Genomic DNA, 26,942 nt, shown 5'->3' on the forward strand with positions numbered 1-26,942 from the left:
ACTTTGTAGAACGAGTAGATCCAATTTAAAATAAAAAATAGCCACTGATGGCTTTAAAAATCGTGCCCATCATAAGTGACTAGCTGTAAAACTTCATGTGATTAAAGCATCTTTCAATGAAGATAATTGGGTAATGGAAGGAAAATTGGTGCCAAGGGGGTGGAGTGGTGGTTGCTGTCTGCCACAGAGTCTTCTTTTATACTGCCAATGGGGGGTAGAATATCCAAATTGTAAATAGTGTCTTTAACTAATAACTAATGTTAATACTAATAACTAAAAACGGTCTATAAAATGAGAAATTATGGAAAATTATGTTTATTTGTATACACTAAGTCTCTATGTTTTCCTATTAATATTTAGTCGATATCGGAAATATATTGATGGCACAGATCAATGCTTCCAATGCATTGGAATCTTTTTCTAAAACACAATTTGTGGTGTTGAAAAGAATCAAAATATTCTGCTCTGTTTGAATAGAAGCATTCTGGCATACCTAGAAGCTTGGCCATTGTCTGTAAATAAACAGATTATCTGTGGATACGACAGCTTTGTTTACCATCTCCTCATTTGGCTACAATTCCAAATAAATCTAAGTGAGGATGCACGTGTGGCTGATGTGGAAGGCTGTTTGTGTGTCTCACGTTTTGTTTTCAAGGTGATGCAGCTAGTTTATTCCCCCCTTCACACCAGGAACATATTAACCCGCTCCAGCTGCTGTGACGAGACAGGCCCAGGTATTTATGGCTAGCATAAAAAGTGTGTGCATTCCCTGTCACCCTACAGCTCGAGATTTACAGCACATTTGACAAACACACTGAATTAAAAAAGGGGTGTTCAATTTGTATAGGAGTTTAGGGCCTGTCTGTTGTGCATGCTCCCAACGGATTCAGCTGTGAGTACATGCGTGTGCACACGTGTCTCGCTGTCTATGTACGCCTCCCGCTGCGCGAGAATGTGTCTATCTGTCTGCCTGCGCGCGTATGTGTGTGTCTGTACTGCTGTGTGTATTTTTCTGTGTGCAAGCGAGTGTGTGCACACCGAGCCCGCCTGCTCTGAAACACCAGCAACAGATAACAGATGGTCCCCCTGCATTAGAAGTGTTTTATTTCCCTGCGGAAGCCAGATATGTCAAAAATAAGCATGTGCAACATTAGTCATTTGGAATATTCATGCCCCTGCCGTCCGATGGTTTCCTTTTCACAGCCAAAATACCACCAGCCCAATTCTCCTAAGGAAGTGATGGGAATAAGGGGGAGAAGGAAAAAAAGCAGTCATCAGCTGAACTGATGGGGGGGGAAAAGGCTGAGGCCTACATGCGGCTTTAATGGAGGATTTTTTTTCCTCCTAGTTGCTTCTTTATTTGCAGCCAGAGCTGTTATTAAAAAGGGGCTACAGTCTGTATATGTGTTAATATTAAGAACCACATCCCCCAGCCCATTAGACACTGTGATGTGAATATGCACACATGTCCATATGCCTGCTCGGCTGCGTACACAAGCTGCATACACATACATGAAATAGTCATTTGCACCCACGTTAAATAACCTTGTCCAGCGGATCAGGGCTCTTTCGCATTCCTTCATAGACTCATCTTTGGGAGTCCTCTCCTCTTCTCCTCCACTACTCATCCTCCAATTTCTCCTCTCCACCTCCGTCTCTTCAGCTATCTAAATTCTCTGTAGCTTCAGCCTCGTTAATCTCCACCTCCTCTCCTCCCAGGTATTCTACCCCCATCTCCCACCACTGAGTGTGGCTGCCATCCTTGTCCTTGGTGGCGGACATGGGCATGCATCATTATCAGGCCTGATTAACCATCCACGTAGTTGGCAGTCTGGGCCCCACCAGGGGCCAATGGCATGGTTTTTCTTACCGCCGAAAACCTGAATTTTGAGTAGCACTTTCTCACTTACCGTGGTCCCTCATGATCGGGGGTTAATTCGTGGCAGCATGAGTGAATAGTGTAGAGAGAAGAGAGGAGGAAGAAAAGGAGGAGGAAAAGCTACCAAACAGTAGTGCTCTGCTTATCGCAGAAATGCAATATGATTTATTCAGGAATATGCAAATCCAACAATCACTCTGCCTTGTTTACCGAAGGGACCTGCTGATTCAGAGTCTGAAAGAGAGAGGGAGAGAGAAACAATTCAAACCATAGACGCCAACATAAAGTGCACGCTCTAAGGCAGCCACCAGCATCTAAATCAGTGGCTTTTCCTTAAAATCAGAAAATGAAGGGTGTCAGACGATTTCTTGGTTGTTTCACAGCATCAGAACTTTTACATTTATTCTGGTTAGGCTGCGTTGTTGATATAAAGAGTGAAGGCTTATAGGCAGTACATGCATTAGAGTATGTAAATACAGTACACTGATAACGAAGCATTATATGTATGTCATCCTCACATTTAGCTTTTGGATTTATAAGATACAATATATAGTACTACATGCTGAGGACTCTTAACGGTTGGTACGGAAAGGGCGTTGAACACCATTTATGGATTTGGGTGAACTATGGCTGGGTATGGAACCTAAACTACCTTTTTTGGTACTGACCAAAGTATGTTGATAACTGTGTATTTACATGGCGGTGAGAAAAGCATCAACAGACTTCTTTTTGGAGTTATTGATTAATGTATTTATAATGCCCCGTCACAAAAAACATATGCATGCGTAAACAGGAATATTTTTAGCTCTAATACAACCCGGTAAATGAAAACAGCATCACAAAACTAGCAAAGAGAACATATACACATAGAAATACTAGTCGTGTATTACTCCATGTCGACTCCTGTGTTGGTGTATGTGAGTAAATATGCTCCCCATTCAGGCTCAGCAGCCCTCTTAATGACTTCATTATCATATTACCTTTGCTGTAGCTGCGCTCCATTTGCATCATTATGTTCTCAGTTATCTCCATCTACACCTACTACTGAAAACTACTTATTAAATCTACCCAGTTTTATCTGCCTATAAGGGATTCATGTTTTTGTCATTGTTTCGTATGCTATTAAGTAACATTAAGCTGTGGATACTTGCCCTACATACCGTAGTATCACTGAAAGGGGCCCAAAAACTCCAAGGTGTTATAAGGTGATAAGAGTTTTCACTATGCTATAAAGGGCTACAGGGAAATGCAATGATTATTCGACTAACATGTATGAAGCGGTATCTTTGAAGCAGTTTTTGGCATTGAAGATAAGCTGCTGAATTACTATGATACTTGCCTTAAGAAAGAGAGTATAGATTCTCTTTGGCTTGGATTTGATCTGAAGCTGAGACGAGAAGCAGATAAATCTAACTATTCTATTTGCAGACTTGCATGTCACATTCAGTGTTTGCTCTTCATCTTCTTGGGGTTGTAGAAAATGGGTGTGAGTTGCAGCCATTTCCTGAATCTCTGCTGAGAGCCCAATTAACGCTGTTGAACAGAATTGATTTCTCTGCACTGTATTGCATGTACTTTTCCAGGTGAGTCCCTACAGCTAGCACCAGTGTATGGGAGACAACAATTATCCCCTCTAGCAGAATCTCCGAGGCCACACAAAAGAGCGCAGAGCTCAGAAAATTGATCTCTTCAGGCTTGCGAGCCCTTGTGTGGATGAGCAGACAAAGGCAGCCACAACTTGGTGATATCTTACAGCTACAATATGCGACTTTTTGATGTCAAACCCCTGCAATTATATTCTTAATACTTGTGTTTTTTCAGGTCTTTCATTACCCATAGAGCGATGAGATCTAGCCTGTGAATAAAACATAATAAATAGCTTATATCACATCAGTCTGGGCCTTTGGGGCTGTGCGCATATCAGAATAAAATTGCTTGAATTGGGCAATTTTGTTTTTCTTAGGCATATACCTTTTGCAGTGGCTGTGATCATGAACTAGATTGTTGCTTTCAAGCACAGGAAGCAACAACAACAATAACAGAAGGGAAGAAAAAGAAATAAAAGCACTGTAAAACTAAAACAAGATAAAACAGATGGACAGTAACATTGTTTTTATTCAAGTTTTCTTCAAAATGTAATTTGGCTTTATGGATGCTGGATGTTACAGTCCAAACACTACATTTGGTATAATTTTAAGATATTATAGCTTTATATTACAATATTAAAAACATTTGCCATATAGCTTAATGCTAAATACAGTGTGTGAGGCATAATTTATTTTCTTGTAGCTTTAGTGTATGATTAGCAGAATGGTTTGTTTCTCTTCTGTAACTACTTTGGAAAATGGAGAGTGGGCAGTGACTGTGTTTTTTTTGATTGTGGAAGCAGTGATTTAGTTCGTGCAATTTGTTAACACTCAGCAGGAAACCACAAAAACACTTATTTCTATTTATTTATTTGTTTTTACCAAGAAATGCTGTCCGTGTTTTCCTGAGATAGAACCCAGAAGAATTTTCTCCCGTAATGTAAGTACGTAATATATAAATAGATTTAAATGTATAAACACATACTCATAAACTTGCATCAGCATTTATACCAAATTACACACGCTGAACTAGCTGAGAACTCTAGATGTTAACAAACATTATTCCAAATACATATGTAAACCTTTATTGAGGGAAAATTTTTCTTTTTTTAATAAGTGGCTTCTAATAGCTGGAGGAAATCTATTTGGACAGACTGCCTAAATTAATTAACACTGCAATGAAATGTCCTATGTTCAACTGGAAGCAGACAGGGATCCTTATTAGTTTTAAAATTGAGAATCATATTTACTGATTTATACCCTTGGATTTTCTACATATGCAATATATTCGAGTTCTTGCACTCATTTGTCCTGTGAATAACCCAAGTTCCTCTCTTTTGCTATCTTCTTCATCCCGCTACTTAAATGGCTGGAAGATTTTCTCATTTTTCCTGGGAATTTATGTCATATGAACAACGTGATGCTAATCTGCTGGAGTCATACGCCCTCCACTAAGCTATTTTTGCCACACACATGTTGCCTGAGAGGTCAGCAGCATAGCAGGGTTCTTACTAGGTTGAATTGCTTGGAGGCAGAAGTTAATTTCCAACTCAACAGAGATAAATGACTTTGCTTTGACCTGCTCGCTGGCACAACAAAGACTTTGTGCTTTTCTAGGAGACAGGCACCATGAATATCTGTAATTTAAAAGCAGTTGTTTGTTATTTTCAGTATGAAATGATTTGATAACTATGATTAGCCCAGTTTGGCTATGTGTTTGTCTGCTGAGCTCAGATAAAACTATGCTTTTTCTGTTTTTTTTTTCGTGTCTCATTTTTTACTCATTTTTCCCAAGTCAGCTCTATATGGAACAGGATTGCACTGAAGAACAAAGGAAAAAAAAAAACAGTTTAATATTAAGTTGTAAATTTATGACAATGGGTGTTCAGGGGAGTATTTTGGCAACTAATCAGTTTGATAAATTACTGAAATTGGAGTATTGCCATGCAAGCAAGTTTGACAAACCCATATGCACCTCTTTCCCTTTTGATTTGCTGATTCAAAATGTTTCTCCATCCAAAATAGTCTGCGCTGTTGGTGTGCAACATGCACATGATAAGCCTTTAACATTGTCAGTTTGTATTGTTTGATATAAGCAATATGAGAATTTGCATACTCTTATTTGGAATAGTTTTCTACAATTCAGAGGGTATTTTTGTTACCGAAAATAATTAAATATTCAACACCATCGAAATCTAAAAAGCTTTTCATTTTAAAACTGATTTCTCTGTAGCTTAAAAAGATTAAAAGTTGCATTAAAAAAGGGAAAAAAGGGATGCTGATTTCAACCCAGACCTTAAGCTTCCCTCTAATGTAGGACTTACCATTGTAAGACATCTGTCTAACAGATGTAAGTAAACTCTGTAAGAAAAACTGAACACAATTTTTGACCATTCATAATTTTTCTTAGTTTTAGTCGATTGTTTTGGAAGTCGTGGCGGTCGTAGTCATCACCAGTTGCAATATTAGTTAAAATTCCCATGGCAGGATTAACCTTAAAGTGGGCCTAAGGGCAAAATGACCTGCAGGCCTCTATTGACCTCCCCTAGTCCTCCCATTCACTTTACATTGGGTATGCCTGCCCTTCAAATACAGTGCACACAGCAGTGCACAGCAGAAAAGTTCATTCTATTTTACCTTGAACCACAGAAACCAACCAGTTCTCATATAATGGAATACCACGTTGTACCAGGTTTGGTATGTGTCAGTGACGTCTCTTTTGACATTGTGATAAAATGTCTTATGTGAGGTTATGCGCTATTTAAATACTTCTTAAAACTACTATAGCTACAGAAGCAATTTTGGACTCAAGGCAGCTCTCAAGATTAGGTAATGATGCAACACCTGCCTTAAGGCCCTGAAAAATTTAAGATGATGTTTGGCTTCAGCTGTTACCAAACAAATATGCAATGCATTGCATCAAATTAGCACCAGCCCAATGACACACAGTAAACCTGAGACCTTCGGGGCCTGTGGGCTTTGGGAGCTGGGACAGTTGCTTACTTTTCTTGGTTGGTAAGACAGCCTTGCAGGTTGCAAGCATAAACACAAGCTATTGTTTCAGGTGGAAAAAAAAAACATTTACACCAGTGCATGTAGGATACCAATCCTTCAAGAATTTTCCATTCCACGTGGAATTGGCCTGTTCAAACATAATCCTGATGGAGTATATTGTGAAAGCTAGTTATCTGACTTGTGGATGTGCTATATTTAACACAGAGGTTGTGCATGCTGTAAGTGACCATTATGCTCTCAATTATCATGGTGTTTTCTTCCTCACTGCCCACCATGCTGCTTAGGCACTTATTAGGGGCACATACTTGAGCCTCACCCACACGGTTCACCTTCAGCTCACATTTGGCAGCTTAACGGACGATACGGCATTAGACACATTTTCTGCCAAAGATCAGTTAGGGGTGACCCGGTTGAATGCCAGTGTGGTGGTTTGTATTGATTTGTGACTCTAAAATTGTATCAATAGTCAGAACACTGACATTATCTAATTACTAATTGACCTCATTTCCTCTGGGCTCTTGAGGATTTGACCGTTCTTTACGATAGATGTCCGCTTTCTTTTTCTTAGATCTGTTTAGCTCAGTTAAAGCCGAGACAGGCAGTTTAGTTTTGGTGTCATTGGGCAAGGAATCCATATTGACCTTTTATCGTGTTGTAATTCAAGTGGTCTGAGAGAAATTATACTAATGCTCCTCCTTTTGGCTCTGTTTTCAGGCTTTAGAAAAACTAGCCTGTGATGGAAGACTTTGGCCTAACACAGGTCCTCTCAGAAAGAGAGCGTTCCTATTGGCTGTTCTACAAACGCAGCTTCACATGCATGTCCTTTCTGATGCCGGTGAAAACCTAATTCAATTGCGGAAAAATCCCTCAGAATGGATATAGTATAAGATCGATTACATCTGTGTGTTGTGTACTTAGATTTACCATGAAAGCAAGTGATGAGATGTGTTGCTAGTAGTTCAGCCTTCTGCTAACCGTAAGGTTAGCCAAAGGCTTGCTGCTGCGCCTAATTCAAATTCAGGTTTATGTAACGTTCTATAATGACATTGGGATCATAACTATAATTGGCCTGATTGAAGATGCAGAATTAATTTTCCTGGAATATTTTTTTAATTTTCCTAAATGTGTTGCACTGGTTTGTTAGCTTGTGTATGTAGATAAACCGTGAAAGCGTGCGATGAGGGGCTATGTTGATGCTGATAATACACATTATCTTGGTAGCAGCCGACTGAAAGGCAACTGAACTGAAGTTCTGCTAAAGTTGCATGTTGGTGAGAAGAACTGGGCTATTGGCAGATACTCTTATCATTAGAGATGCCTGTCAGATTCTATTGGAACAAAAACACGTGCTTACTGAAGAATTAGATAATTCAAGAATAGCATATCATCAAGACAGGTGGTTGCCAGCCTTGTAGTGATACATGGAAAAAAAAAGTTGTCTCCCACATTGGATTCGTGTTCATTGCTGGGTGCACGGACATGCTGACCATAACAAGACAATGCACTATTCTTTGTGCTGTCGTTGCTCAACCTATGTTTGCTAAGATTACGTTCTCAGTTGTTTCAGTTGTTTAAGTTGGTTTCTATATTTTGCAAGAACTGCAGTCTAGTGGTCTCAAGAGATTTGATGGTCGTTCATACACAGAAAGACTTTCACAAGGAAGTGTGAGAGCAGCAGAAATACTCAGCCATGGGATTTACCTGTCAACTGCACTTAGGGACGTGGGATAACACGCGCTAGACGCTGTGATGGTAAAATAAAGGCTGACATGCCTTTCCTGTGATCTTCGGTCACCGACTGCTTCATGTATGTCAGCGCCTTGGAGCTAAGAGAAAATAAACTTGCATTAAAAGACGGTTGGATGGATGTCTATGTTTTGAAGCCCTCAGTGTCTTAAGAATCATTTTTCATGTCAGCTTATCACAAACAAATATTCAATGTAAGCCAACATTTCATGAAATGCTCAGTTCTTCACTTCACATTTTTTGCTTCGTAGTTTAATGGATTGCTTTACAGCTTGGTAGGTGTTCAAATTAAATTATGTCCCGTCAAATTGCAGGGTTGTAATTGACATTTTCTTGAAGATCTCAGGGAAGGTTTCTTTAGTGTCTCCTTAAAGGAGAATTTGCAGTTGACGGCAGATCTCAAATGTTAATACAGCGCCACATTTTAGATCTGTATTAACATTTGAAATCTGCAGTTCCTTGCTCAGTTTCAGACTACTGTGTCTAAAAGTACAGAGCAGAGTTTGGGGATTTAACTAAGCACAAGAACTCAGCTCAATTCCCAAAGCATCCGCCAACCACCCAACTGCACAGCACTTTTGGAAAATAGACACACAGGTAACTGATTTCTCCACTGACAATGCAACAGAAGAAAAGCTTGCTCTATCATTCCAACCATCTGGAAGTCTGGCTCAGACTTGAGGCTGATGTGTAACTTTTAATTGGAGAGACAGTGGTGGGAGGCAGAAGAGTAGGAAGGAATGATCCCAGTGGAAAGACAGGCAGTGCCTGCTGCCAGATGGACAACCTGAGTTTGCTGGAGTGCACACCATTTCATTCTTGGGCCAATATGATGTGTGCTCTATTTTACAAAGAGCTTGTTGGAGAGTCATAGTTTGGCCCAAGACATCTCAAGTGCTGCAAATTGCTGCTATTTTCACATGACAGAATTAAGCGGGGACAATGCTTAGATTTTCTCTTGGAGGTTTTTACAACAACATTTTTCATTGCATTAGATGACATGAGACATCGTCAAGTGGAATCCAGTGCTGACAGTTAAGTGTCATTTGATTGTAATTGTTAATGTAAGTGTTGATCATCACGTCAAACTATAACCCTCCACTTCACCCCTTTTAGCAGCTTGGTGTGGTGATCCAGGTAAAAGCCACTCAGTTTATAAAAATGATTACACACGTTTTTTTACTTGAAGTTAATATAAAACACAAATATAAAATGCTTGCTACACAAAATCTAGTTTTATTGTAGTTGTTTCAAATTGGTTTAATGATGAGACAAATCTTGATTATATTGATAATATGGCTCAATGTTACCTAATTTAATTATTGGCCAATATCAGCTTCATCAATATACAGTATTGGAATATACAGTAAATATAATAAGACAGCGTGAAAGTGGTAACTCAAAGTGATAAACCTATATAGAACTCTCACCCAAAACTGCAGCTCCCCTCGGCTTTACAAAGCTTAATCGTGAGTTTCAGCTCATTGCTTAGCTGTCTGGTGTTTGGGGCACCAATAAATGTAGGGGTTCCAGAAATGTGTGGACAATTAATACTCTGGTACTTTGTATGGGGCAATTTGGCTATCAGAAATAATTAACAACTATCAAAGATAATTAATAATTATATAAATTAACGGGTAAAGTCCACCTCGATTGGGGCACCACCTCGATAAATGAGGAAAAAGATACATTAACAAGGTTAAACCATTGCTTAGCCATGTATACAGTTATGCTATGCTATATATGCCCAGTTAGAGTTTGTTACCATTCCTTAAAAGGGAGAGGAAGGTCCTTCACTGTGCTGCTTTCTTAGCCTGTTGATGAGTCAGGCTAGAGGAAGGTTGTGGTTCTTTGTCCTTGCTGTCCTTGTTGCAGACTGGAGGAATCTGGTCGCTCCTTTGTTCCTTGATAGTTAGTAGCTCGGTGTTAACTTGCTGGTGTGCTCCTGTTGCTCTGTAGATCAGCTGGCAGACTTTGGATCATACCTGCTGGCGCTGATATACATGGTTCAGGCAGGGCTTTGTGTTGCTGCCATGAAAAACGGTGGCTTGGTCTGGTACAGGCCACACTGAGGCCGGAGCTCTGGGAGGAGACCTCTCCTCAGTCCAGATGAGAGATCAGAGAGAGTTGATCTCTCCTCCATCCAGGAGAGAGATCAGAAAGAGAAAAAAGATCAGTGGGGGAGATCTGGTTTTGTGGCCTGATGTTGTAGGGTCATGTGTCCCACATTGGCCAATGGTGGTTGTAAAGCTGGGTTCAGCACCCATGTGTGAAAACTTAAGGACTCTGGGAAACTGAGTTCAGAGAAGGGAGCTTTCTGTTCAAAAGACAGAAACATGTAGTCCTCACCATTTTCTGGTGAAGCCCAACACTGGCCAGCAACTCTAAAAGCCAGCTGAAGACCACCTTCCCAGCACTAAATGGCAGACAGACACAGAGACTGTTAACTCACTGAAAGTCAGTGTTGTGTTTATAACTTGTTTCTACCTCAATGCCAAATGGCCCAAAAATGTTTTTATTGCAGGTGTATGCCTCATGGGAAATCTTCACAAGTTTTGGGAATATCATGTTTATTTGCTACGTCAATCACAAGTATGGAGATGAAGTCGGGTCGTATTTAGCCTAGCTTAGCATTAAGACATTAAGGAAAAGGTTAACTGGCTCAGTCCCAAGCTCTAGCTAGATTGCCAAGTTTGGTACCATATGCCCGAACCAACACCAAAGTCATAACTTGAGCACACCGATCACATTTGGCATCCTACCTTGGATGTGGAAAGGTTATTTTAAGGTAAAGGTAGAAAAGGTATATTTTCTAAATGAGACAACAAATATAAAAAAAAATCTTGGGAGGGATTTTTTCTTTTGCTTTTGATAGATCCAGAGATGCTTCAGTGTCTAAAGCGGCCAGTATTTTGTGCCAATTTGTGCATTGAAGATAGGGAGAGCGGAGGAGTGCACTGTAGGTTTGTTGATGCATTCAGTAGTAGATTTTATTCCACAAAGTTCCTCCTCATCGTGAAACTGAATATAAACAAGCAGTTGTGCAGCACTGGCTGATTCACTTGGAATGCAAAATCTGTGCTGCGTATGAGCTTCTACAAATGTTGAAATGACAAAGCCTGTGCCGGGCCACTGTGTAGTGCAGAGTTGTATTGTATCAACTTTCCTGGCAGTCTTGTCCCCGAGTATTTCAAGAACAATGTCTCCAGCACCGGGCAGAATTAGATCTTGACAGACAGTGTGTGGTTTTTGTGCGGGCCATCTGATACGAGGCTATAAAGGACCCCTTCAGGGCTCACTCAGTAACGGTCGCTTTTTGCTTCTGTACAGGCCGCTGTCTGTTTAGCTTGTCTCACCATTCTCTATGCTGTACTGAAGTCATGCTTCATCCAGGAAATATTTGTGAGTCTTGGTGCTGACATCTTTTGTGTGTTTTGCAGCTGAGTCATGAACTTTACCTTTTTTTTTTTTTTACTTGCTGAATAACTCACTGTCCTGGCACACATTTGTAATCCTGTGATATTCTGGTATATTCCATATTTTTGTAATTGACGAAAAGTCCTAAGAGATACAGAAAATATGCATTAATCATGTAGCCAAAGCTACATATACCGTATTTCTCTTTGCTATAGACCTCAAACAAGTGTGTATTAATCCACAGCTGCAAATAGTCCCATACGAATTCACTATTTACTCCTGTTAAAACGTTTGCTACAAACTACAGTGTCCAACGTTTTTCAAGAGAGACACTCTAAATTTGTAACAGGTTTTTAAACAGTTACATCTTCAGTAGGAACCAGTTGGCTTGAAGTTAATTGCCACAGACGAGCTAGGAGTGTAAGAACCAGCACAGTTTCACATTTTGTGAAACTGTTTTTTTGAAATTCATTTGTCATACTTGTGCAACCTGGTGTCTGATTGCTCACCAGCCTTGACTGTAGCCTCACTGTAGCTCCAGAGTTGAAAGAAAATCCGAGGGCTGTGTAGGTGAAACAAGTGATAAACAGTGAAAGGAGTGTCTAAGTTAAAATCTAAAATGTGTAAACTGAGTGTCTAAACCTGCCTCCCTACGCCCCTCCTTCCCTTTCTCCATTCACCAGCCTCTTCAGGCGTGTGTATGTTTTTCTTCATTTCACACCTCTCTCTCACTGCATATTCATTTTTCACTACTATTGCCTCTCTGCTACCCCCCCCTCCACCTATCCGCCCAACCTCAAACCCCTTGACGTGGGAATTCAATTTGTACTGTGTGTTTCATTTCTACTCAGATTTAGATTTATTTCATGTTGGCTGCTTTTAATTAACTCTCTGGATATGCAACGAGAGGGGGGGGGGGGAGAAGAGAGAGTGAGAGAGACAGAGAGATAGATAAAAACTCCTCACATCCGCCAATGAGTTACACCGGCAATCATTTACCACTTAGACAGTAGTGCAGAAGCCCCCTGTTCGTTGCCCTGGCAACCGGTGCCTTGGTGATTGATTCCTTGCCAGTGTGGCATCGCTGCAGGGAATAGAGCGCATGAGCTTACCGTGCCCGCTACATCTTTCTAATTAAAATGGGATTACAGAGTCATCGCCGTTGTATGTTCAAACAAATGCAAGGCTGTGAAGGAAATCAATTTTGGTAAATGTCAGGGCTGTTAAATACAACTATGGATAAACAAATGTAAGCGAGCTCAATGTACTGATATGCACACTCCATGCACACTATACATGAAGACGTGCCTCCATGCCATTTTCATGTTGGAGTTGTAGCGACTGACGGCAGCAGTGCATCCCTCCATCCAGGAGTCAAGCTTGATTGACAGTGCATGAATCATGTTATGCTGCACAAATCACCAGACACAACAATTAGTCTGTTTGTTGCTGTCTGCTAATTAGAAAATATTCTTCAAATTGGAACTTAATGTACATCTTAAATGAACAGCGGTTTCTTAATGTAAATTGGATTAGACAAGTCAATCATATCTATGCAGTTTATGCTGTTGTCTTTTAGACTACTGTGTATTGATGGACTGCATATTCTCCCATGCACAGAGCTGAGGCTTGATTACTTTACATTTTACAGTCACTGCTTGCACTTGCACCACAAGGGTTATGTAGCACACCGATATTATTTCAAAACCTGATTTTACATACATATGGATGACAAATTAGTGCAGGATGCATCATATGATGTAGCAGAGATAGGGGAATAACAAATGTAACGTTTCACAAATGGCACTGCAGAACCAATGGATGGTATGAATGGATGTTTATAATGCGCTTTTATTTGTTTTGTGCTACCTTGAGTTAACTTCTTTAACCACTGGGATTTGATACATATTTAACAGTCTGCTGATTCCATATTGTTAAAAGCCATTGCGACTACAACTCTTTAAAGTGCCATTCTTCAAAATAATTGGGTACTTGAGAATCACATTCTTAAGTCTGTAATTCATGATGTTTAGCGGGCTCTTGAAACCATCGACGACCCCGGAGTGGCCCTTGAACTCCCAAGCATAAAAGAGCAGAAGATAGAGAGTGTGCAAGTGAGCGAGTGGGCAAAACCAGAAAGAGGGGAGTGTTGCATACAGACCAAAGGAAAAAACGTGGTCTTGCACTGGATTTTTTAGATTTCAATCACCACAATGCAGTTAGCAAGGTGTAACGTAGTGCCTTGGGCCTGTTCCCAAGTGGAGCTCTTTGGCACTGACTGTGTGGGATGTGTCATTACAGCAAAGGTAATAATAGACCTGGGAATTTATAATGTGACGCCTTTTACATGCCTATGAAAGAGTGCCTGAAAGCCTTGGACTGCTGGCAGGAAAGCAAGGAGAATTCATGTGGTTGGTTGTAAACAATAGAAAGCCACATCATTGGCTGATAAGTCACAGGACTGAAACATTTATTAAACGTCTCATGAAGGACCTCAGGAATGGGCTACACTTCGGTTTGCCCTTGCAGAAATGTGAAATAGGTCTTCCTGCAGACTGGGAGTCCCATGCACCTCTACTACATCATCGCACAAAGCAGAGGTTTTCACAGGGCTCCTTGTGGGTAACAAACTACTCTCTGAAATGAAAGTGCAGTCCCAGCCTTATGAAACTGAGTGCCCAGATTAAGCATAAATCACATTCAGTCTTGTTTTGCCCTCTCAATCATTACTCAGTGTGGGTGCCAGGCTTTTGTGTGCTCAGCAAGCAAGCTAACATGTTTTATTTTTCTTTGTGCTGCAAAAGTAATATGACAATGTGAAGCAGTGTGATTGCCATTGCCCTTTAAATTGTGTAAAGTGAAAACATGTCTATTAGTTTGAAAATCATAAAGCACATCATCTACTTGATTCAGTGGAGGTCATTTGTGCACATGGCTCAGATTAAGATACTATACAGACTTTCAATGCAACCCTTAGGAATGAATGGGGATGTAAGCTGCAGATTCAGGTGTCATTGTCATGCCAGGCAAAGAACTTTATACTGTAAAAAAGTCATTTTGAATAATTATTTGCCACGCGCAGTTCTGTGGTTTCATGAGACTGGCATCTGTGTTTTCTCAAATTTAGAATAGATTGCCACAAAATTCGGAAAGAACAGTTATAGACTGTAATATACTATTCTGAACCGTCATCCTGTGATCAACCACATCGCTTTTTCTCCAAACAGCTTAAAAGAAAGCAAAGGTTTACACTTTCTGCTTGTTTGCTGTTTACACAGCTCTTAGCCAGAATAGCAGGAATGGGCCTGAATTCTCCAAGTGGCTCAAATGGATGAAGGAGGATGACAGTGTACCGTTTCTCTTTTTTCTTTTTTTTTTTGTCCCTTTTGGGGTGTGTGTAAAACATCACACATACGTGTGCGCGAACGGCGTTGGGTTCGCTCTCCTCTTGAGCGCAGAAGAAAACCATCTGGGATTGTGTTTGTGTTAAGCAAAGTGCAACGGTTTTCCTCTCTCTCATTCACACAGGCGCCTGGCATCATGTAGGGACTAATGTGGAATCTAAATCTGGACCTTGTTGATAGAAAATGGCAGGTCACACTGTTTGGCATGTGACTCTCACAAACCCCAGTGCAGGCAATGGTGCTAATAGATAATTGCCAGCTTAATAGGAGGCGACATGTTGTATGATGTTGCACTCAGAGCCAATGACTCTGTCTCCAAATAATTATTTGAAACTACAACCTCCATATTTCTTTCTGTTCTATTTCAGCTGCAGTCCTTGAACATTGCTTGAACTGATTTGAATTTTTCTTTTTATAAATATATTTATGATACTTTAAATTAAACTAGACTTTGCTATAACTGCAACTGAAACAACATGTCTTTATTTACATCACACTCCATGGATACAAAACAATTCATCACAGGAAAAGCAAGTTTCTTGCTTCCTCTCGTGAACTTTAGTTCGTGGATTGCAACGATTTGCGTCTCTCGCTCTCTCACACACATAAGTCCTCTCATATACACGCTCATCATAGCCTTAGCTGTGGACTCACACCCCCTCCCTTCGCCTCCCACTCGTCCTACTGATTAGAGTTGTCAGGAGTCAGAGGGTCACAGTAGAGGATGTCAATGGGCCTCATTCACAGACACAGAGAAGCACACGCGCGTACAGTACACACGCTCAAACACACACATACACACAGCGGAGCAATAAAGGAGAGAAGTAGACAAAATGACAGACAGACAGTAATGCAGTCCTGTCTTAAGTGTGTATAAACACACCCCACAATCACCCCATCACATCAACAGCTGTGCATCAGTTCACTCTCCCACTCACCGCAGCCATGCACGGCGACGGCAGCGAAGAGCGTTCAATTTATATTCATTATTCACCAGTCAACTGCCTTGATTTCAGTGATTGGATATACCCTTTTCCACCTTCTGGCTCCTCCCACCGCTTTCCTCAGTCCCATGGGGGGGGGGGGGTCCGTGTCTCCCTTCAGCTCCCAGATTGGACAGCTGTGTGAGTGTGTGTGGTTGTGTGTGTGTGTGTGTGTGTGTGTTTTTTTTCACGTATGTTAAATGGCGCTGTGGGTGTGTTGTAAGGCTTTTGGCACATGAGTACACAGCACATGTGATTGGATGGACATGATCAAGACTAAAGAAAAAGACTAGAGGAAAGAAAAAAGCCTACAGAGAGTTTCAAACCCTTTTTAACACAACATTCAAGACTCTTTCTTATACGCACCTTAGTGGCTAATATAGTTTTGATTTTTTTTTTTCTGGCCACCTTCGCTGATTTCCCTTAAAAAAATTTTTTTCAGTTTTTACTTGTTTGGTATCTTAAATCGAAGTGGTACATGGGTCAATAGTAGCGCTGAAACAACAAGTTTTAACTGTTTTCATAATCAATAATGATTTTGAGTGACATTTCAAGCAAAAAATCCAAAAAATGTCCTGATGCCAGCTGCTGATTTGCTTCTTTTATTTGCAGACTAAATTTCTTTGGGTTTTGGTCTATTAATTTGACAAACCAACCAACTTGCGGATGTCACCTTGGGTTTTTTGAAATCGTGTACAGCATTTTTCACTACTTTTCATAAAAAAAAAAAAAAAAAACTGAAATGGAGAAACTGTGGTGTTATTAAATTGAAGCCTTGTTAGGTAATTTGGTTGGTACCTTAATTGCCTTTCCTATCCCTTTCATACCTCTTGGGTCTGTTACAATTAGCTTCAGGTAACTGAAACCAAACACGCAGCATCTCAGTAACAACAGGCTCATCAGAAAGCATCAAGTGCAGCCGAGCCCAGCTGAGAAGCAAAAGAGACGTTTGTTTGACGAGACATTGGCTTGGCTATCTTTATCTCTAACCATAAGCAGGGACAACCACACGCAGAAGCTCACAGGCAGTTTGCACTCAAATTGTTTTGGGCACCTGTCATCCTCTATTATAATTAGCAAGTGGACGTCTAAATAATTGCCATCAGGCTGCGGCTGCTGTATCAGTGTTGGTAGCCAGAGCCCCGTCCCTCGCCTTTAGTTCTAGTATTATTTAAAGGAGCGGCGCGCCTTCACAAAGCAGTGCCCTCAGCAAAGTCTTAAGCTGTGTATTCAGTTAGCAACAGCATCTGGAGCTCTGAAAATAATTAACTGACACAAGAGGGTTTGGTTGGCTTCAGCATTTGTTTTGTCCACACTTGTCCCTGACACGCATAAACACACATATGCGCGCACATACAGGCAGCTTTTGATCATAATTGTGACACTGCCAGGAAAGAGGGAGGTAACACGCTCATCCCAGTGGGGATTGAGAATGGTTGTAAAAGTAAATGAGGCAGATGGGTCTGTCTTGAAAAGTAGCGTGAAAAAAAGAAAAAAAAAACTCCTTTGAGGAATGAAGATGGAATAGTTAAGTTGAAGCACTTGTGTTATTTGAAAAGGACTGTACTGGTAACTACAACTACAGTAGGAATAATGCAGAAAAGTACAGTAATTTTATAAATCTTTAAGTATCATTAAATTTGATATTTTAACAGAAAGATCCATAAACCAAGTAGCTCTACATTATTGATGTAGAAATTGATGGAAACTTGATAAGTAATGCAATATACAGCAGCATGTGCATCACGCAAAACATCCAAAATGCAGGTGCATTGCCTTTATTCCCTCACGATGTGTGTGTGTGTGTGTGTTTGTGTGTGTGTTTGTGAGTGTGTCTCAGAACCAAGTTTGCTTCTATAAAGAGCTACGCTCCAGGGCCGGTGAGAGCTATCCTGGAGTGTATCGCCAGCCGTAGCGTGATGACTTGACTCACACTTGTCGTTTTCCCCTCTCCCTCTTTCTCCCCGATTAGACTGATGCAGTGTGGAGATGTATGTCAGGACCACACACACACACACACACACACACGCACGTATGTATATATAGCATATTCACAAAGAGCTGCCGCCTGTGGGAACACCACAGGTCATCAGGCTTGTCTCCACCAACCCCCTCCTTCAGGGGCATTGAAGCTGGTTGAGGTCACTGCTGCTCAGCAGCGCCCTCGCTGTGCTGATAGTAGCGCTGCTTAGATCAGCCGGTCATTGACGTTCAGTGTAATCCAACAACAGCAGACACACACACCCACACAAACACACTCTCCCTTCCCCCCTTCACATTACCCTCCCCCCTTCTTCTCTGTTGTTCTACAACCTACCTCTGTCACACTCATGGGCTTCCTTTGTTGTTATCGCACTGCACAGTTGTATGTGTGTCAGCATGTCTGTGTGAGTGTGTGTGCGCATCCATGTTTGTCTCTTTCTCTCGCCTTCTAATTCTCTAATTTGTCTGACATGTCCTGAAAAGCCCCCATTTGGAGAGACATTAGCATAGCAGCGCTTAGAGTGCAGCGGGGTCCAATGAAATCACTTCCTGTACAGAGACGGATAGGATGGAGTTCTTCTGTTGGCTCTGCTCTCACAGTGTCTGCTGCTATTTTGTGCTGAACAACCAATGTCACTTCTACTAACCACCTATTATGATCCAGGTGCAAATGTTCAGGCCCTCTGGTCAGATGTGGTGTAAACCTAAACTGGCAAAAGAAAAAAAAAAAAAACAGCATTTAGAGAACTGTCTCAAATCTGAATTTCTGTACTGGTGTTGTTTTAGGGTGAGAGTTACAAGCCCAGCCATTTCAGTGTGGTCTATTTTCCTTGGTGCCTGCTCAGCAAGCACTCTCCGTGGTGCTGACGTAGATGGGGCAAACTGGTGCTGTCTGTGGTGCTATCATCACTGGTCCAATTTCAGATGGTCCTTGCTGAGCTACGGCTGACTGTGTTAGCTTTTGTCTGTCTTGTCTTTTGTTGCTTCCTCATCTGTTTCTAGCAGAGCCATCAGCAGTGCTAACGTTGCTGGTTTGGGCTGTGATGCAGTTTGAGCTGCCCAACCACTTACCGCTAACAGAGCCAATGTCTGCCACAGATTACAAACTGCTAACCGCCTCTCTGGATCCATTTTCTGAATTCTCAGGAGCAGCCTTTTTTTTTTTTTTTTTTTTTTTATATACCCAGCTCATATCCTGCCATTAAATGTGTGTCAGGAAGCAGATTTGTCATTGCTCTAGCTTATGGGCTCTATGTTCATGCAGGCGCGGTGACATTTTCCTGAGGTGTAGTGAGGATTCTCCCTGTCCTGTATTTTGGTGACTCACTGCAGTAGGGGGAGTGTCACTGGCAGTCTAGTGGTGCATTGCAATTTTCGTCAGCTACATTTTACGCCGTCTGCTGCTTGTCTGCTCTGAGCAGGTCTGGAGTGCATGAGCACCTGAATTCTGGTGTTTTCCTTCTCTGCAATTGGTTGATGTGCAGTTTAAAATCACACAAACTTCTTTAATTTATATTTTTCACTTTCATCATCCGTATTTAACCACGTGACATGGTTAGGAAAAAATCTATTTTTTCCCCAATGATTACAATAACCTAAGAGGTCCACTTCTGCTATAAAACACTGCGGGAAACCCTCATAAAAGAAAACATTGTATATGACCTGATTAAGCTCAAGATTTACTGTGGATCAATGCGAGAACCTGCAAGCATTTGCACATTTGTGATATGAAACTGCGGGAAAGAGGCTTATGTGTCATCCATGGGGCAAGCATAATAACAGTCGGGCAGTCTCGTTGCTTACTTTTTGTCATGCTTCTTGCATAGATGTTACCGCTTTAAGTAGTATAAACAAATGGGCTTTGCATGTATGGCTTGTGTGAAGTAGGGTTCACTTTGATCTAATTCAGCGAGGTTGCATCTAATGATATGAGGGCACGTCTAAGAATAGTAAACTCACAATGAAAGAGTAGCCACAGTGGGAAATATCTGGAGAAAAGAATTGAAGATGGTAAAAGATCAGGCATTTGCATGTGTTGCAGATCGAAATTAGATCAAGACACAGTTCTTAAAAATATTATTCTGGTGTAATACTCTCTATCAAATTTCCCTGCTAAACTTAAATTGGTTTCTTATTTAACGAGCATCTTGTCTCAGAAATGCTGGCGTGACATCTCTCTACTTAAATTGCACTCCCACACCTCTGTCTCCCACATACTAATGCTTCAACATGTCCCTCAGTCCGCATCGGGGCGACTAGGGAGCTTTTCTAAGACAATGCATCTCAGCACTCAACAAATGAATTGGCATGTGAGGCAGCGGAGCTTTGGCGTGTGAGAAAGAGCACGGGGATCGGTGCTCCGGCGGGTTACAAACCCTGGCGAGGGCTGATGTTAATTAAAGGCTCTGTTCAGCACTTTCCAAATTAGATGTGAAATGTTAAGCAGGAGGGGTTTGCCATTAACGTGGTGCGTGGCGAGACCTCCGACCCTGGCTGAGGGCAACGCGTCCTTGAGACATAATTGTGCTCACCTTGAGCGCTGGTTTAACAGAAGGAGCAAAAGGAGAGTCAAGAGAGGAGCAGGGTGGGAAAACGTGCCAAGCTTCCCTTTGCTATAGAATGAGCAACTAGTATATTTTGCCTCTTCTTTCATTAAGCTGTGGAGAGGCTGAAACGATTTGCCTTTCACCCTCTCTCACCCTAGTCCGTGTGTTTTGATAGCCACAGGAGGAATGTATTGGATTGCAACCATTTGAGGGATACACCAAATTAGCCCATTTTCACTTATCAAATGTTGGAAGTCTGATTTGAGCGGCTGCCAGCTTTCTGTCTCTTATGTTGTCTGAAATAGATTTTTTTTTCTTTCCCAGCTCCTGAAGCTAACAGTGTTTGGCACCGCACCAAGATGATCCCAGATAAAGATATTTTATGAGATGGTGCAGACGAGTACTCTCCAGTGTGCAGCCCCAGTTATGTCGAGAGCTCTCTTTTGTCTGCTCGTACATGTCCATCACGCATTTACTCCATTTCCTTCATCTCCTTGTATTCATGTCATATGATTACTACATGGGAACAAGTTCAAACATTAGTCGTTTATTTCCCTACGACTCCCTTAGAACCGGTACAAATCTATGTTTTTGATCCTAACATCTACATTTAGGCAAGCACAATTGATAAGCGTGTCAAATCTCGCGTCAGTATGCGTGCAACGAATGAATAACCTGCGGTTACCAGATCCCGTCTGTTCCTACAGCTGCACAACCACCTATTGAGCACTATCCCTCAGCAGACAGTGAAGATCACTTTCAAAACCGTCAAAAGGGAGCATGTTGATTTGTACATGAGAGTCGCATCCTTCCTGCTATTACAGTATGTTGCAAGATGACAGAGTTACCCCGGAAGGGGACCAAGTCATGAGCAGAGGAGACACAGAAGTAGGTCAGCTCCTAGGCGTTTGTTACATCATACATATTCATAAACAGCACCCAGTTGTTGGAGTGAACTCACTCCACACAGACTGTTTATTCTGTTCATTGTGCCCTAACCCTTCTCTGTTTAAATGTTAAATAGTGATTACGCATCATGATGATAATATGAGCAATTGACTCTGACTGCTGCGTTTACATGCATTTTGCCTCTATTACGTGAATAGGACACTGTAGTAATCACATTAACTCCTCTTCATCCCAGCAAGTCACGCATTTAATTGGGTTTAAAACATCAGCAATCCAACATTTAGTTGAAAATGAGAAAAAAGTTAGTACAATACATTATTTAAAAGATACATTATTTGTCAAGAATTTTCTGCTACATGACAGCCTGTAAAATCACAACGTGTCGCTTTTGCACTTCAGCTTGGTACAGATTAAACGAGAGATATAACGTGTTAATTAGTGAGAATCAGAGGTGTTGGTAGGCGGACTTCTGCTTTCAGATGGAGACAGGCTGGCTGTTTCCCCCGTCTGCAGTCTGTAGGCTAAGCTGAGCTAACCGGCTGCTGTTTGGAGCTTCACACCAATAAGCGCATTTCCCGAAATGTCAAACAATTCCTTTAAAGTCTTGTAGATTTTGCAACGTGTTAGATGTATGCGTGTATCTAGCTAGGGTTGCAACTATTCGTGATTTCCACCATTGATGCAGTTATTATTTAGTTTATAAGATGACAGATCATAGCAAAAAATGTCAGTCATAGTCACAGTTCCCCAGATGACACCCTCAAATTTTTGTTTTGAGTCGAGAATCCAAAACTATTCCATTTACATGGGTATGACAAGTAGCCAATCCAAACGTTTGTGAATCTGAAAATCCTCTTGACAAATCACTTAACCTTATTGGTTTATTTCTTGTCAATTTATGAATCGAGTAGTAGTTTCAGCACTAGTTCTCGCTCTCATGCGTGAAGTTTACCGTTACATGTAACCAGTGAGGCTCGAGTGATTGACCTTGTCAGTGAAAACTAGCCCAAGGGAAACACAGCGTACATATATGCGCGTACCAGATGATGGAACATTCTTTTTCTAAGCATAAAAATCATTGCAATTGAACTCACTGTATTCTAATAATCAAATCGCATTATGTGTGGTCACAGATGCTCGCTACTCTCAGTATTGTCTAATATGATTTGGTATAATGGCAGCTGTGCAGTGAATGGACCCATTCTTAATTTCAGTACGTCTTAGTCGTGGTGCTGCGCTTGTCCTTCAACCACCGCGGATACAAAGTGAGTTGCAGGAGAGTGTGGGAGAATGAATACAAACTGAGTCAGTCACAGGGCTTTGAATTGTACTGATAGTTCAAAACATGATGCTATTTCTGCCAGCTACTGTTATTCACTCAACCCTAATATAATCAGACACTCCAACACAACGATTATGCAGGGGGCGAGATTGACCTCTCCTCAACTCCCAACAGCCTGTGTTACAGTTTCAGAAGCATTTGTGAGCTTTAGATGGATAAAGAGAGAAGCATAAGGAAATGCACTCTATATTTCAGTTAAATGTTGTCTTAATTTCTATTTTATTTCATATGTAACACTTCTCTTGTCACATTTGTTGAATTTTTGATAGCAGAAAAAAGGAGTAATTTGCACCCTTGGGGCGGCCGTGTTTGATGCTAGCAGGTGGCTATTAATGCTATCGCCTGCCCTGTTGACAGTATCTGAAAGGCCTCTTGTTCTTTGTTACAACCTGCCATAAACATTTCATTACAGGAAACCTCAACCTATATTTTAGCCCTCCCCACTCCCCCCCTCTGCACTCGGAACAAGTTTGTCAGTTGAGGAGCGAAACTGAGGGGAAACAGTGAAAAAAAAAAAACTGGAGCTGGAGAAAGGCAGGTGAGGGTGACAGGAAAACTCTGAGGAGCTCATGCTGAAAACACTGAAGGAGAAGAGAATATTGAAGTCAAAATGAAAAGAAAAAAAAGAGCATTATGGATGGCGGTGAATAACAGATTATAAAGGAAGTGAATAAGAACCAATGTGGAAGCTTGAGCATGCCGACGGTCTTTATTTTTAAGAGCAGGCTTTTACAGACAACAAAGCAAACTCCTACTTGTGCCTTGTAGTCAACATAATCTAGCTAAAGGTGTCTGTTGCTTGTGTGAGTGTGCGGTTCAAGGGGGGCCTCACTGCATTGCCCTTGTTTTGTTAAGCATCGCTGCAGCGCACATAGCACCGGCATCTTTTCTTAGAGCTGCAGAGAAATTGCCTTGCCTATTGATCCACTCGCACGTAAACACAGCATCTCCGATCTCCGGCTCAATGTATGTATGCACAGGAGATTTCTGATAGAAGATGGCATGCACTATACAGCGTATCCCTCCTCTTCTATTTTTGTACATGGCCTCTGTGATTTAGAAACCCTTTGTTAGCGTCTAGTGCTAAAAGTGAAGTATAGTACACTTCCTGTACTGTAAAAATGTTCTCCCCTGGTCACTTTAGCGTCAACTTGAGGTCATTTATCCTACATTTCTATATGCATTCTCCTTGCATCTCCTGTATAATGTAAGGAATTTCTTCCTGGGCACAAAATAGTTGTTAGGGTCTAAAAGTTGAAGTGAGCCATTATGTTGATTAGGTTTAATTTGCACACAACAAAAGATGTGGCATGAGTACATAAAAAACAGGCTCGGGCAGTTAATTTATGCTTGCTGTGATTGGGATAGCATGACATCCACTGACCGTATAACAGATCATCTAATCCTTGCAGTCATTAGACCATAAGAATGGGGACTTTTTGGTGTACTGTACATCGGCCTCAGGTTATGTCGGCCTGACTGGTGCAGAGACCATTCGAGAGGCTTTACTTGCCCTGTGTTCCCTGCTCTGGGTACTTTTGTGCGCCTGACTGCTCTCTCAGTCTTTCCTCTCCCTCCTCTGCTCCCCCCCCTTACCGTCACTGCTCTCTCCATATACGACTGGGCTGCTGCAAGGGGTCAAATGTCACCCACTTGGGATTCTGTGTCTCCTTTTGTCATCGCTGAGCCTGATGATTGGTGTGTGCGTCTGCTAGGAAGAGAGAGAGACAAATAGGGCAAGAGAGGAAATCTGAGAGTATGCAAGAGATGGCTGGAGAGAACATTCTTGTGTGTATGACAGTGATTTTCTGAAGGAGTTTGAGGGGATCGGGGGTGGGTTAAGGACAGATCTCCCCTCCTTGGTGCGATAAAAATAGCCATAACGGCATGGGAAATCACAGCTTGCCTCTTGGACACAACGCATCTGTACTAGGTTCGGCAAGAAATAGGTGCTGGGGGAATTGTGTGGGGGGTATCTTTATGGGCAACCAGCTGAGACCAGATGCAAGGAACATGCTAATTGGTATTCAGACCAGGGCTGTGACAGCTTCCCACATAGTCCTTACCACATATGCATTTCTTGTCTGTTGCCACGGCGCCGGGCCCCAGCGAGGGTTTCAGAGATGTCCTGTCCTCTTCCAGAACCTCCAGTAAATCCTTAGGTCCATCAGCATCGGACAATTGAACTGGAGTCTTTTTCTCTGCCATTTTCTGCCATCTCGCCTCTCTTCAAGTCTTCAGCCCTTTTGTTTGTGTGTAATCCTGCAGTGAAAGACACTGTCGTCAACATGTTTCATCCATGAAATTGTTCTGTTACAGTTTTACTGTTGTGTCAAGCCTCGATTGAAAAGTGATCCATAACAAATGAGCGATGACTTAATCCGATGTCAACATTAATGTGCGTAGGTTTAAGTTTAATGTGCAAAATTTGGTTAACCTGAAACTGTTTTGGATATTTTTCATGTATATTTGAGATATTTTTGATATACTTTGATATATGTTTAAGTCACTATTAATTCACATTTAAGTATCTATTTATTTCAGAAGTGCCAGAATGCTCATGATGCCAACGACAAAGTTATATTCAGATCAATCTATTCATTATCTTTCAGCTATTTTAATGATTTACTGTGTAATCAAGAGCCCAAAACCCAAAGGTTACAAACCAACAGAGAATAATTGCTCCTCTTTGCAGTTCAGCTATACAGAGTATTTTAGTGTCTTTCATGTCATTGTTTTGGTTTATGGCTGAAAAATTTACCTCTTTTCAACCGCGTTTCCAGCAACAGCAGTCAGCTGTTTTTGGTTAAAAAGCTCTGAAAAACTGCCTGTACACTACCTGCCCAACGCTAAATGATATAGTGGAGCATTTAGCCACTAAAGAGCCAGATATTTCCCTTAGGGGTTGTTGGAAAGCAGAATAGAGCTGAAAGGACAGTGAACAGAAACAGAGCTCCTTATAGTAATACATTTTAATGTTTTTGTTTCTGCTGTGTGTAAATAAGCAACTGTTTGTTGGCATGCTGGCCACAACCTCTTTATGAGATGATTGTATATCAATACTGTGTTCACAGCTTGTTCCTCTGGACCCACGTTTGAGTGGTTGCTGCTTTAAACGTATTCAAATTTCGTCAAATACTTTAATGTTAATTAACAGTTCATCGACTCATTGTTTCAGGACCAACAAATCCATCTTCTGTTTTTCATTTGCACTGCAATTCATCAAATGCAGTGGTGAAATATGCGAACCGCATTGCACATATAGACTTTTTCTCACAGTTCCATTATGTTTCTTTTTATCTGTCACTTGAAAGGACTTTGAAGGTCTCTCTTGCCACCAAAGCATGACCTTTTGTCATACTAAGAACAAGTTAGTGTGCCAAAGAGAGACAAACATATCATCACTGTGCCACCACTGCTGCTCTCACACTCCCTCTGACTTCTTCCCTCTCTCAGTCTCGGTTAACACAATTGTCAGTGTGAAGAGACTAATAAGCTTGCGGGCCTTTCGGCAGCTACCACACCTGGAAATAACATTTTTCTGTTTACCTGTAGCCTTGCTCGTCTCCCAGTCTTAGATATAACAGCCTATATTAAGAGCCCACTGTTTGGCAACACACAGCTGCTGAGGTACAACTTCGCATTGTTAATTTCTCTGACCTTTTGTTTTGTCTAGCTGCAGAGTGGGAGGCTACCAATCTGAAGAAGGTAGAAGAAGCCTATGAGACAGTTAACATGGAAATAAGGTAAGGGGAAGAATGACAAAAAAAAAGCAGAGGTTTGCTTCTACTGGCACATAGTTGTGGCTAAATCCTCAACATTTTGGACTTGATGATAGATTTACTTCTCACATTGCTACATTATTGTAAGCAGGGTGGCATGGTATATAACGGGCCTTAAAATAGACTCCATCCTTCTGTGCTAAAGTAGTGAGGAAAGCTGCACAGTAATGATTTTGCACTATGTGATACCTAAGGCAAGTTTTAATGAAGAAAAACAAATGCTATTGGTTGCCTACTGTGTTTTTGTGGGTAGGCCTGTTCCAACTTACTTTGAGCAGCTTACTTTGAGTGTCTGCCTGCATATGAATCATCCAAACTTCTTTGTGCCATTTTTTTAAAGACAGGCACGG

At 41.3% G+C, this 26,942-nt stretch overlaps 1 protein-coding gene across 1 annotated transcript in view; it reads left to right on the plus strand.

Moving 5' to 3' along the window:
• LOC139222900 (glucosidase 2 subunit beta-like) overlaps window positions 1–26,942 on the plus strand; it is a 112,163-nt gene that overhangs the window by 48,112 nt on the left and 37,109 nt on the right. Inside the window, exon 11 of the mRNA XM_070854804.1 lies at window positions 26,487–26,556. Within this exon, the coding sequence (XP_070710905.1) occupies window positions 26,487–26,556 (70 nt within the window). The remainder of the gene's footprint in view (window positions 1–26,486; window positions 26,557–26,942) is intronic.

The sequence above is a fragment of the Pempheris klunzingeri genome, chromosome 23 (assembly GCF_042242105.1).
Source record: "Pempheris klunzingeri isolate RE-2024b chromosome 23, fPemKlu1.hap1, whole genome shotgun sequence".
NCBI lineage: Eukaryota > Metazoa > Chordata > Actinopteri > Acropomatiformes > Pempheridae > Pempheris > Pempheris klunzingeri.